The sequence below is a fragment of the Aethalodelphis obliquidens genome, unplaced genomic scaffold, assembly GCF_003676395.1.
Source record: "Aethalodelphis obliquidens isolate GAN/ISIS:26980383/991018 unplaced genomic scaffold, ASM367639v1 scaffold70, whole genome shotgun sequence".
Lineage (NCBI taxonomy): Eukaryota > Metazoa > Chordata > Mammalia > Artiodactyla > Delphinidae > Aethalodelphis > Aethalodelphis obliquidens.
Genome location: NW_020838014.1, coordinates 2,495,152 through 2,507,792, shown reverse-complemented (window position 1 = coordinate 2,507,792; position 12,641 = coordinate 2,495,152). Strand labels below are relative to the sequence as shown.

The 12,641-nt window shown below is 51.5% G+C and overlaps 1 protein-coding gene across 6 annotated transcripts in view; it reads left to right on the top strand.

The window, feature by feature from the left end:
- Positions 1 to 434: 434 nt before the first annotated feature.
- Positions 435 to 12,641, top strand: part of SYT6 (synaptotagmin 6) — a 57,596-nt gene continuing 45,389 nt past the window's right edge. For 3 of the 6 annotated variants that reach the window (XM_027091028.1, XM_027091030.1, XM_027091029.1), the window contains exons 1-2: positions 441 to 694; positions 11,262 to 11,610. In XM_027091028.1, coding sequence (XP_026946829.1) covers positions 532 to 694; positions 11,262 to 11,610 — 512 coding nt within the window. In that variant the 5' untranslated portion in view covers positions 441 to 531. Of the gene's footprint in view, positions 695 to 1,365; positions 1,521 to 11,261; positions 11,611 to 12,641 lie in introns of those variants that run through there. The other 3 variants (XM_027091031.1, XM_027091032.1, XM_027091033.1) reach the window with 3 other exon arrangements.

Below are 12,641 nucleotides of genomic sequence, written 5' to 3'. Positions count from 1 at the left end.
AGGTCCTCCCACCCCCAGCGGGGTCATCCTTCTTTCTGTAATAGGTTTGTCTATTTCGTTTCCGCTTGTGTGGCATGTGGCAATTTACCAAGTGTTTTCACAAACACTATCTTTATATCCCCAGGCAACCCGTGAAACACTCGTAATTATTATACCCCTTATAGAGAGAGGAAAAATTGAGGCTCAGAGAGGCCCAAGGTCACACCAGGCCGTGAATGTGGAGCCAGATCCCAGGCTCTTTTCCGAGTGTTGCACCCTCCAGGATGCAGAACAACCTAGCTCCCCCGCCTTGAACCGCCCGGACTCAGACTGGTCGCTGAGTGTAGAGGGGGCGGCCGTGAGGCGCCAGACTTGCCAGCTGCTGCGGGATGCCACGTGAGGGGCGGAGACCCTGCGGGGAAGTGATTAAAAGCCGAACGGAGCCCGAGGGGGCCGCTGCGGGGAGGGTCTTTTTGGGGACGCCTTGCCCCGCCCCAGTCCGGCCGCGGCGCGGTTTCGGGCGGCTGCTTGGAGGGCTGGGGTATCCAGGGCATGAGCGGGGTGTGGGAAACCGGGGAGCCTCGGTGCCAGGCGGCGCTCGCGGTCCTGGCCTCGCTGTGCCGGGCTCGGCCGCCCCCTCTCGGGCTGGACGTGGAGACTTGTCGGAGCTTCGAGCTAGAGCCCCCAGAGCGGAGTCCGAGCGCTGCCGACGCAGGTAACAGAAAAGCCGAGGCCCCCTCCCTTCCTGGATTCTCGCCCTGGCTGTCCCCGCTCCCCAAAGCCCCAACCCCGGGAACCCCGGAACCTAGATGGAGAACTCCGGCGCAGGATTCTGGATTCGGATCCAGCCTCGGCCAGTGCCCTGGCCCATCGCCTGCAGGGCAAGCAGAGAGACGTGAAGGGGACCCGGGAGGGAGAGAATCCCACTGCCCCCTCCTGTGTGACTCTGCGGGGCCCCCGCGGAAAGCCGGGCTCCCGGGACGCGGCGCCCCAAGGGGCCTCAGTTTCCCTCCTGTCTCTCTGCTCGCTCTGCGGGCGATCTGCCAGTGGAGGGGTCTATAGAGCGAGCAGGAGACCAGGGACATCCCGGCTGAGGAAGTAACTCGTCTCTTCGGGGGTGTCGACGTCCCTGGGTGCGTCTGTCGGTCTGTCCGTTAGTTTATCTGTTCTCTCGGAGAACGTGGCCCGAGCCCCCTGGGTCTCTCAGGGAGAAACTTGGATCTGCGGCTGGCACGAGGTCTTTGTGTCCGGGTGTCTCCGGCTGCGAGTGGCTTTCTGCGTCTCCGCTGGGGGGCGGGGGGCGGGGTGGGGGAGGGTGTCTCAGCACCCTACCCCCCTACCCCCCGCCCCTATAACTTGCTCCCTCGGTCTCTCTCTGACTCACTCGGACTCGGGGCCGGTGCGCGACTGAGCCGGTGTCTCTTGCCGACTTTGCCAAGCGGGCGCCTCCTGCCCGAACGGCGCGGACCCGGCGCCGGACGCAGTCCAGGCGGCCGACGAGCCCAGGCGGGAGCCCGCGCCGGTCGAGCTCGCCGGAGCCGGTGAGTCTGGAGCCCGAGCCCCGCGGGGCCCGGGCCCGGCGCACAGCTGCGGCGTCTCCCGGGAGTCGCGACAGCGGGAATGGCGTGTCGCGCCCTGGCGGCCGGAGCCGCGGGTGGGTGGGCAGCTCGGCCGGCCGGTGGCGGGTATTTACCTGCCTCACCGGCGCCGCGCGGCCGCGCTCTCCCGCTACAGCCGGGCTTCTTTGTCCGGATCCCGACGTCTGGAGGGTCCTGGGCGGAAGGGAGTACCGGGTCGCGTTCCCTCTGCGCGGGGAGAGGCTGGGAGCAGTGCGAAGCCCCGAGAGAATGCGGAGTGGGGGTGGGGAGATCCTGCAGGGACCAAGGCGCCGGGGTTCCTTTGGCTCCGCAGACTGCACCCCTCCTTGTACCCCGGCCCTGACCCCAGTGGCACTGGGCCTAGAGGTACGCTGGGGTCGCCCCGCGGCTGCGCACCACCCGCGCGGGAAAACGAGGAGGGGGCCTCGAGAGGCGGGAATTTCGTCTCCACACGCTTCTCCTGGGACCGGAAGCCGCGGTTCTTGGAGGGAGGTACAGGTGGGGTAAGCTCCCCAGAGGCCGCAGGTTCCAGGGCCCTGTTTTCACTTGAGGTTAGAGATCGGAGATACAGATAGGTCCTAGGTTAGGAACAGTGCCCCTGGGGGATGGGGGAGAGAGAAGAGGGTGGTGGGCCAGGGGAGGCTTGTGTGCGTGAGGTGGAGCTCTGTGCAGCATCGGGGCGCGTGGAGCCCACCTCGGCCCTGTGTAGGTTGTAGGGGGGCGCTGCTCCCTCTCTCTCTCTCTCCCCGGCCCTGGCAATGTTTAATCAATGGGTCGATTACTGCAGCAGAAGGGACTGAGGTTAGACATGCAGAAGAACTTTTAGAGGGTGGTACAGTGATGGAGGTTGAAGAGGTTGATTCTTCTTGAAGAATCTCTGAGCAAATTAGGCCCAGCAAGTATTATCAGACTTTGGTTCTCCGTGCCCTCACCATCTACACCACCCAGCTCCCTATATCCAACAGACACGCAATTTTCCCCAAGTCAGGGTGTCTCTTCCTTCCTGCCTCCCCAGCTCCTTCCATCCTTTCCTCCAGTGATCCATCTCCAGTGGGGCCCTTAATGCTGGTTCTGACCCCTCCGATCCTAAAGGGGCTAATTCAAGGTGAGAACTCACCTGTCGAGTTCCGTCGGGTATGGAGGCTGTTTCTCCTGTCTGTTTAGGGCAGAAATGCTAAGAGTGGGGGGGGAGGGGCTGGCATATGTGTGTAGCACATCCTGATACAGGGAGGCACTGGTGTTCTGACTCCAGAGGGACACCCCATAGTCTGGAAAGACAGGTACCTGGATGGCCAGGCTGCGGGTGAGAGAAGGCTGAGGGGTGAGAGCCAGCAGGCCCAGATGAATCAGTATGCCTTTCCTGCAGGCTGCTTCAGAAAGCGAGGTTGAGTTGTCAGCCTTGGGGAACTTTAACTTTGGCTGCTGAATCACAAGTCTCAGTAAGCCCTGGGGCCAAGCTGGGGCGGGGGAGGGCTGAAAGGGATGGGGAAGGCCGAAGGACACCCTTGATCATAGCAGAAGAAAGAAAATGATTGAGCATGGCTTTGGGATCTTGGGGGTTTAGGGGAGCATGGCGTCTGGGGAGATGCTGTGGTATTCGGGACCAGGGCCCACAGGTATCACATCTCCCAGCCTACTCCCTGCATCCCAGAGCCACTGTCTGGGTCCAGATTCTCCAGTCAGAGAAAGGCTGCATCTTTTCATTTGCAGTTGTTTGAAAAATGCAAGTGGCAAGAGCATGCCCAGTTCCCTTTACCATTGTATGTTTTCCCCTGCCTTCACTCCTTCTCTAAGTCTCTAGCTCATGGGATTTCTAGTAACACCCTGAGATTCAACAACAGAGATTCAGACTCTGTTATCATTTACTGGGACACTCCTATATGCCAAGGTCTGTGCTAGGAACTGCACAGAAAATCTCAATCAGACCCTGACTGGGAAACATCTCTACACAAACTGTCCAAGCTGAAAGCAAGTCCCATCTTTTTTTTATAAAAAAAAAACTCTAAAGGTAAAGGGTCTGCCCTCCTTCTTAATATCCACCCCCACAACCCCACCCCAGGGGAAACTGGCAGGCAGTTCGTCAGCTTTCTTTATGTCATTTGCCTTATGGAGGTGAATAAACTTTTTCCATGAGCCAAGTTGCAGAGAGTTAAGTGTGGGTAGCATGGGTTCTGCGTTGTATGGTTCTCAAGGTAGTGAGCAGAAGTACAGAGTTGTTCCAGAAAATGCAGGAATCTGTTGAGAGAGCCTGAGCTGCCCTGCCCCTCCCAGACTGGTAGGCAGGAATGGTTATTCTCCGGCTTACCTATGGCCATGAGATGCATGTGATGTTTGTTCACTTTTCTAATGACTATGGAGATGTTCTGTGATTCAGCCACCTGGCTTTAAAGTTGGCCTTTTGCAGCACAGGCATTTTTCCTGCTTGTGATGCCAAATTAAATGCACAGCATTTCATCAGAATACAAAAGTCCTGTTTCTATAACTGAGTGAGTCACTCCCTCACTCCTTGATGGAAGGAAGGAATTCTGCAGATTTCGCCTTCTTTGGGGAAAGGTGCAGTGCACAATCCTTTAGAACCCATGGTGATGCTATTCGGACACTACGGTGTGTCTTGGGCTTTACAATTCTAGAACCAGGGTCTGGTATCTAGGGGTTGTAGAGCCCTTGGATGTACAGGTCTAGAAGTTCTCTTCTCTCTGTGTGGAAACTTCAAGAGTGGGGATGGTAGATCCAGAATGCTGCATCCCTCCAAGCTCTGTACAAAAGATGTGTTCTCTTCTAACTGTCCTAATGTTACTCTGTCCTCCCTGTCCACAGAGTTGGGATATGATGTATGACTGAAAATAAGGAGGAGTAAGACTGAGGCATGTGGATCAGGCCAGGTTTCCTTGGTCTCTGTAGGGCTGTCTGCAGCGGGGCACAGCAGGCTAAAAGTCCTGACCCAGCTAAGTGGCACCAGCTTAGGAAAAGAAGCCTCTAAAAATGGAAGGACTCAGCCACACTTGAACTGAAGGCAGAGGGGCTGAAAGTAGAAGTGAGCAGGGCATCCAGCCCTGAATGCTCCAGGTGTCTGACACTACCTCATCCCTCCCTTCTCTCTGTGCGGGGCGCTGAACTGTTTTTCTCGCTCCACGAGGACCCAGGCAGACCTCTCTTCTCACTAGTTGCAGGTATAAACAGGGAGAGGGGAGTAGAGGGAAAAGAATGAAGCTTTCTGTCTGCCTCTCCCCACATCACCCCAGGCTTGATTGCCCCATTCAGAGGGGCTACATGCCCTGACCAATCAGGCAGAAAGGCACAGTTATACCATCTGCCAAAATACTAATAATTGCTAAATTAACGCCAATGCTCTGTTAGTTCTAACACTCCACATTAGTCTCTGATTTATCCCTGAATCCCCTAATGATGGTGGAAACAGGCTCCCGGTCATAAAGCTTGGTGCGGCCGTAATTAACCCAGCATTGTCTCTCCTCATCACAGCTTTTCCAAGAGCATTAATTCCTTCTCTGTCTGGACTCTGCTAATTATCCCCATTGGTAGTTCGGCCTGGATCTCGGAAAGGAAGCCAAGGCTTTCTGCTCCCCCTCCCCCCAACCCTAAATTTTAATTATACTACGTTCTCCTAATACATTTACAAGCCACAGCAGAGCTTATTATTAATGGAGAACGTCTGTGAGCCTCAGAACAGAATAGCCCCTGTTGCCCCAACACATACACACACGCTCAGGTATTTCTCAGGTACATCTCTGAATGGGACTTTTCCAGGGGCCATTGGTTATTTGCCTGGTGGCTGTAGTGTCTGCATCTTCCAGGGAAGGAGAAAGAAATGGAGGATGGGGAGGCTGGTCATAATCCTAGTCCCCGGGGCTCTGCCCAGGTTCAGAGGGTCAGGCCAAAAAGTAGATTATGCAACCCACCCTCTCCTGATTATAGTGAAGAAATACCTCTCTAGCTTCTCTGCCCAGGCTTCTCCTCTGTAGTTCTTCAGCTCAGCCTTCAGACCCCTCAAGGGCCTGGCTCAAGAACCTGGGCTTTGGCATCAGAAAGTCCGGGTTCAAATACCAGCTCTTCCACTTAACTGAGGTACACTTGAACAAGTTATTTTGTTAACGTCTCTAAACGTAGTTAATTTATCTTTGAGAGGTGAATTTCTTAGGGAGGATGTGAAGGTTAAATGAGATCACTGAGGGCCACAGTGCTTACCATGTAGAAATAAATAACAAATAATATTACTAGTATTAGTAGTAATGTTTCTGCCCAAAGTCTTTTCCCTTCCCAGACTACCCGCCGCTCCTTCCAGGCTTTAGGGCCTCTGAGTTTCTTGCTGGTTGGTCTCTGGGTTGTGCTGGTCTATCTCTCCATCTGTGTCTGAATGGCAGCTTCTTGGCCAAGGCAGCTCCTGCACTGCAGAGCCTGGCATTGCCCGTTTCCGAGGGTCCATCAGCAGCCCCAGACCCTGAAGCCAGCCTTCTTCAGCTTTGAGGGGAGCAGGGAAAATGGTCCTTTCTTTTCACTTCCTCTCCCCAGTTTATCTTTTCAATTACAATCTGTTAGCGAGAATGTCTGTTACTATTACAAAATGGATCTTCCTGACATGGAGGCCCATTAGAAAAATGGAAACAATAGCAAGCGATGAGGACTGCTGATAAATCCTAACACTGTGGGTGGAGAGAAGAGGAGGGGGCACCGGGGCACCAGGGCTCTGTCTCTGGAGAAAGAAGTGTCATTGGGGTGATAAGAAAGCCCTGGGTTGCTAATTAATAGCTTACCATTTTCCAGAAAGAGAGGGAGGCCATGAGCCATCACCCCTGTCAGACAATCTCACTTAAGGTGACAAGCAGGTCCTGCCTTGATGGCATTCAGGGGACCTTAGCTTCCCAGGAAAGAAGGAGCCTGAGGTCTCTCAGGTGCTTTGCCCTCTGGTCCTGGGTCCCCTTCCCTGCCTCAGATGGCCAAGCTTTGGGTCCCTCCTGTACCCAGTAAACTATTATCTTCCACCAGACAAACAAACAACAGACAAACACAAACAAAACAAAACAGGAAGAAGTAATAGCAGCTTACTTTTTGGGAGCATTCACCATGTATTGGGCACTGTGCTCAAAGCCTTAGTTTATTTAATATTCACAATGATTCTGTGAAGTAGGGATAATTAGAATCCCCATTAAATAAAAGAGGAGACCCATGTTTGGAGAAGTTAAGTAACTTGCTCAAGGTCACGCAATTAGAAATGTGGGCGGGTGTGCTCTGTGGTCATTCTGGCACTGGTGCTCAGCTGAGATGTCTGCCTGGTGTCTGAGCACCCAGTGATGCCCACTTCCCCAGCCCAGGCCAGAAGCCACGTGCCCTGCACAGCGCCAGGTCACTGGGTGTGTTTCTGAAGCCGAATTCCACAGCTATTTGCTCTCCCAGAGGCTGCTGGGTGACTGGCCAACAGGGTTTCCCAAACCAGGGACCCATGGAATACTGGTCTCCTCTGATACCTCCATGAAGATGTTTTGCACCTAATACTGAGTAATGGACTTCTTTCCCCCAGTTTCCAAGAAGACTTTGCAAAAGCGTAGCATGTTCTCGGTTGAACATTTTTCTTCCATGAATTTCTCCTCATTGCTTTGGAGCTTGCTCCTGTTCACCAGCTGGCTGGTGACAGTAATGACAAAACAACTGAACAAGTAGCAAGCAAATGAGTGTTGACAGAAAAACTTGGAGATGTGAGATCTTTGATATATTATGTATTATGCCTTGAGATACAGAGACACCTAGCTATATATGAAATAGTTATATTATTTCTATGAGTAAGGCGGTTCCTAGTTTGTAATGATAAAGTTAAAGCTATCTCTGTTTATTAGTGTTCATGGTTTGCACGTGTTCTGCCCACTAAACAAATTTCAGAACTAGGAGATGTCCAAAATCATATTGGGCAGAGCTAGATAATTCTAATAAAAATAGCAAATATTTATGATATGGCTTACTACATTCTAGGCACTGTCCTGAGCAATTTTGATGCACTTGATCTCGTTTAAATCTCACAATGACCCTATGAGGTAGATACTATTACTGTACCCATTTTACAGATGAGGAAACAGAGGCTGGGAGAGATTAAAACCAGTAGAGATGGACATTGAATGAGACCAGTCTGACTTTAGAGCAGTGCTTCTTTCTCTCCAGCCTGAAGGGGAAATAAAGAAGGAAAAAGGCAGGGAGGAAGAATACAAATAAATATGAAGAGCACTGGGTCAGGACTCAAAAGGTGGCTGAATTGCCCGTCAAAATTCTATCTGCCTCATAAGGTTGAGGTTCAAACAAGACATGAGTGGGAAGAAGGCTTTGAAGGCTGCTATGCACCTGTGATTTACTAGAGGGCAACACATCCTGGTGGGTTGGTCCCAGCAGGCCTAGGGTAGGAAGGCACATATCTCAGGTCATCTGGGCCTTTGGACAGCCCTTGGGCCATTATGTACCTTCAGCCAGGCTACACGGGCTGAGTTCAAGGCCACATGTAGTGATGTTAAAGGGGCTAAATCCTATACAATCATACCCATCCTGGCCTAATTCTGGTCTTACCAGCCTTGCTCACCACCTTGTTCCCCTGTGTGGGTGAACCCACTCAGCATCAGGACCTAATTCTCCTTGCATTGCCTGCCTGCGAGATATCCCGGAAGAAGATTCTCCAGGCAGAGGAAGGGCCTCCTGGTCTTACATAACCAGTATTGAGCGCGGGGTGCCAATTCCCAATAATCCATACCTCTGCCTTCCCTAATCACATCTCCGAGGGAATAACAGCCAGGGCGGGGGTCACGTGGAGACGCATTCAAAATAGCAACCACACGGAGGAAAAATTGATTCCTCCACCTCTCTTTTCATTTATGAATTCAGTTTTTTTGTCAGGCTGAACATTTAAATGCACTCTACGCTCTCTGGATTTCCCCCATTCTCCCCCTTTCTCATTAAAATTCTAATTATTACCAGAGCAAGCAAGATGTATGATCAAAGGAAAGCAAAACCCTAGAAATACCTTTTGTTTTAAGGTGACCCATATTGCAGAGACTGCACCCGGAACAGCTGTAACAGAGAGCAGATGTGGAGGGCCCAGAGATGGCCAGATGCTTAGAATAAGGGCACCCATACCTGTGGTAGCGTTCCTGGTGAACCCCAAGGGGATCCAGGCCTAAAACACAGTCCTCAAACCATTTAGATCATGAACTCATAACAGCAAAAATTATTTTGATTTAATACCTCCAATATGTGTTTTTTGTTCCCACGTTCTATACACACGTACAGAGGGGGTATTGTAGAGCTGAACTGTCTGGGTTGTATCTCAGTCCAAACACTTACCAGCTGTGCGACCCTGGGCAATCTATTCAACCCTCTGTGCCTCAGTTTTCTCATCTGCAAAGTGAGGATAATAACCTTTACCTATTTCACTGGAGAGTATTAAATGAGTGAATACATAAAAAGCGCTCTGTACCTTGGACATAGTAATGTTCAATAACTTGACTAAATCCAACAATAAAATGGTATCATTCCTATTACTGTCAACCTGTATATTACAATTTTGCTTTCTTATTTTTAAGATAATAAATAAATATTATAATAATAAATAAATATTTATTTATTTATTATAATAAATAAATATTAAGCAATCTGATATTTTTTCTCTTGTGCTCCCAGGATGCATGCACACCATAATTGCAGATCTTCAGTCTAGAAGTTAAATAGGAATCAGTTTTTCTGGTCCCTGGCGGTCTCTGGTGGACTAACCTCAGTTCCTGTATTGGGGAAAGACTCCGCTGTCTCCATGCAGGGACCTGGGGGCTGGAGTAGGTTGCTAAGGACTTGAGGATCCTGTGCTCTCATCCTTTATTCCTGAAGGTGGTAGCTGGTCAAGGCCAGTACCCTCCAACCAGGGAGCTGGGAGGCAGTGCTAACTCCCCAGAGAGGGTGGCTGATGTTCTGGCCTCCTTCTCAGGTGCCTTTGGATGGGGGACAGCTTTCACGGGGGCCCATGTGCCGTGAGAGTACTCTTGATCCCCCAAGGAGGGACTGGGCATCTCTATACTCCCAGTCTAGCTTAGCACCTGGAACATGGCAAGTGCTCAGTAAATGTTGGCTATGAGATAATGACAGCTGTTTTATGTGCCATTGATTGACTCATTCATTCTCATGTGTCAGTTTCTATGCTGAGCCCTGAGTCAGACAAATATAAAAAACACAGGGCTATAGTAGCCTATAGTTTAATCAGGGACAAAGAGTCTGGGACAGTGGAATGAGCCCCAGGCTGGGCAGTGGACATCTGGACCCTGGTCCAGGCTCTGTGTCTGACCTGTGACCCCAGGCAAGTCCCTTCTCTGGACCACTGCTCCCATCTGCAAAAGCACAGCCTCACTTGTAGGGTCATTTCTCATCTTAAATCCCAAGATTCTTAAGGCATGGGGACAGGATAATCCAGAGACTACAAGATCACAGGCCTGCAGGGGCCAGGCAGGTAACAGGGAGAGCAGCTGGTGAGCACGCAGCCTTCCGAAGGGCATCGCCAGTTCCCACCATGCGGGAGCATAGGTCTAGTTAGCAAGTCCTCAGGCCTTTTCCAGAGAAGCCAGAAATCTGGTGTGATGATGATGATAGTGATGATGGAATTGCTCAATGTTTCAATCATCATGTAAGCCAGGTGAGCCTCCTCTGCTGGCCTGTCTACAAGTGACCTTTGTGCAAACCCATCATTGGTTCAAGGCCTCTGACATCTCAGAGTAAGAAGAGGCCTTGGGCTCAAAGGTTCATTCCTAAAGGTGGGGTGGGAAGCCTGCTTAATAATTTCTCCCAGAGGGAGGCATCCTTCACAGCTCTCCTGGGGTATTGGGCATCCTACTGGGGGCAGAGGTGGGCTGGGTGTGGGACCGTGAATGCCTGCCTCTGAACGAATCACGACATTCAGTTTTACAGCAAAGCTCTCACGTAGCCACAGGAATGGGGGGAAAGGACAGCTATCGGAATCCTCTGTATTTAGCTTTGAAGTCAACTGTGTGGATCAGATTCCGACTTACTACAAGTATTTATTGAGCCTACTGTGTGCAGAGTTCCGGGAGTACGGCAGAAGCATTAGACCTAATCCCCCTCCTCGAGGAGATTATGCCCCATCTCATTCACTTCGAGTCAACCTACTAACTATACATTAGCTCCTGCTGTGGGCTTGGCAGGCACCGGGTAAGGGAAGGGAATGAGGGTCCCCGAGGCCCCACAGCCTGTGGAGGAAGAGAGCTGTCTGCAAAACCAACCCTGCTGTAAATCTGGCCATAGTAACAGCTCTAATAGAAATTCAAACAGCATCCAAATGTGACTGCTTCACGAATTTGCACATTTGCTTAGGCTGCTATTTAAATTACGTTCCCTTCCCCATACACGTGCCCATGGGGAGGGGAGGCAACCCAGGTGCTCCCCAAGCTGGCGGTGGGGGGAGGGGCAAAGCTGGAGAAACCAGACCGAGGTGAACCCGAGGCTGCAGATATTTTGCAAGGTGGATACGGAGCATCAGCCCTACAACCATCCCTCCTCTACCTGGGCAGCCTTCTCATGACCACTCTTTTCTCTTCTTCCGTCTCTGTCCCTTCTGTGTGGCCCCTCTTTGAACACCCTTCCCTGTTTCTCCCCTCCTGTGTCTGTCCCTGTCGCTCCCCGCCTGGCTGAGGGCAGGCACCTCTGTCAGCCTCCTCACAGTGGTAGTTATTGTGTGTGGCGTGGCCCTGGTGGCAGTTTTTCTCTTTCTCTTTTGGAAGCTGTGCTGGATGCCCTGGAGGAACAAGGAGGCCTCCAGCCCCTCCTCTGCTAACCCCTCCCCGGAGGCCCTCCAGAGCCCCAGCTCCAGAGGCAACATGGCGGACAAGCTGAAAGACCCCAACACCCTGGGCTTCCTAGAGGCAGCCGTGAAGATCAGCCACACGTCCCCAGATATCCCTGCCGAGGTGCAGAGGTCGGTCAAAGAGCACATCATGCGTCACACACGGCTGCAGCGACAGACCACAGAGCCAGCGTCATCCACCAGGTGAGGGGTGGACCCCTCCCTTCCCTACCTCCACATTCCTGGATCCAATACATTAATGAGATTCCGGCCTGTGAGGATCAGAGACCAGAAATAATCATGTGCACATTCTGGTTGGAGAATATGTCCGATGATGTGCTCCTTGGTGGGGGATCAACTCGGAGGTGGGGGCCAGGAGAGGGGAACCTTTGAGGTGGGGTGCTGTGCAGGTGATAAGCCCTGGGATGTGTGTGGGTGCGAGGTGTTGGCTTATCGGAGGGAAGGAAAGACTTCAGGCTGAGGGAAGAGAATATGCAAAGGCGCAGAGGCAGAGAAGTTCATGACGTGTCTATGTCAATACAGCCTCCTAGATGGAGGCTGCAGTGCGTGGGAGATAAAGCAAGAGATTCCTGACACTTTGAGAATGAGGGTAGCTTTGGACAGCGTTCCCCGTATGACAGCAATTGTATACATGGCATTCTTTAACTGAAAAAACAAAATGACAACAAAAAACAACCACCACATAATGACGAAAACCTACTCCAAATTCAGAAACACTTTTCAGTGATGTGGTACATGCAGGTATAAGGCATTGTATTTGTTAAAAACTTGGGGCAACGCAAGAGGGAAGAGGTATGGGAACATATGTATATGTATAACTGATTCACTTTGTTATAAAGCAGAAACTAACACACCATTGTAAAGCAATTATACCCCAATAAAGATGTTAAAAAAACAAAACAAAAAAAAAAAAAACTTGGGGCTCTTGTGGATTCCTGGGTCCAGGCCCCCAGGGGACCAGCCAAAGGGAAGCAGGCCTGGTCTTCAGATTGAAAGCCAGAAATGATGAAAGTGCTGGGTCACGTTTACAGAGTTTGTTGTTTGACCTCAGGCAAGTTGCTCACCTTTCCTGAGCCTCACTTTTCCCAACTGTAAAATAGGGCTAATGACTCTCATAAGGGTATCCATGAGGAGCAGTGAAAGAATCCATGTGATAATAAGAGCTTAGTATAGGGCTTCCCTGGTGGCACAGTGGTTGAGAGTCCACCTGCCGA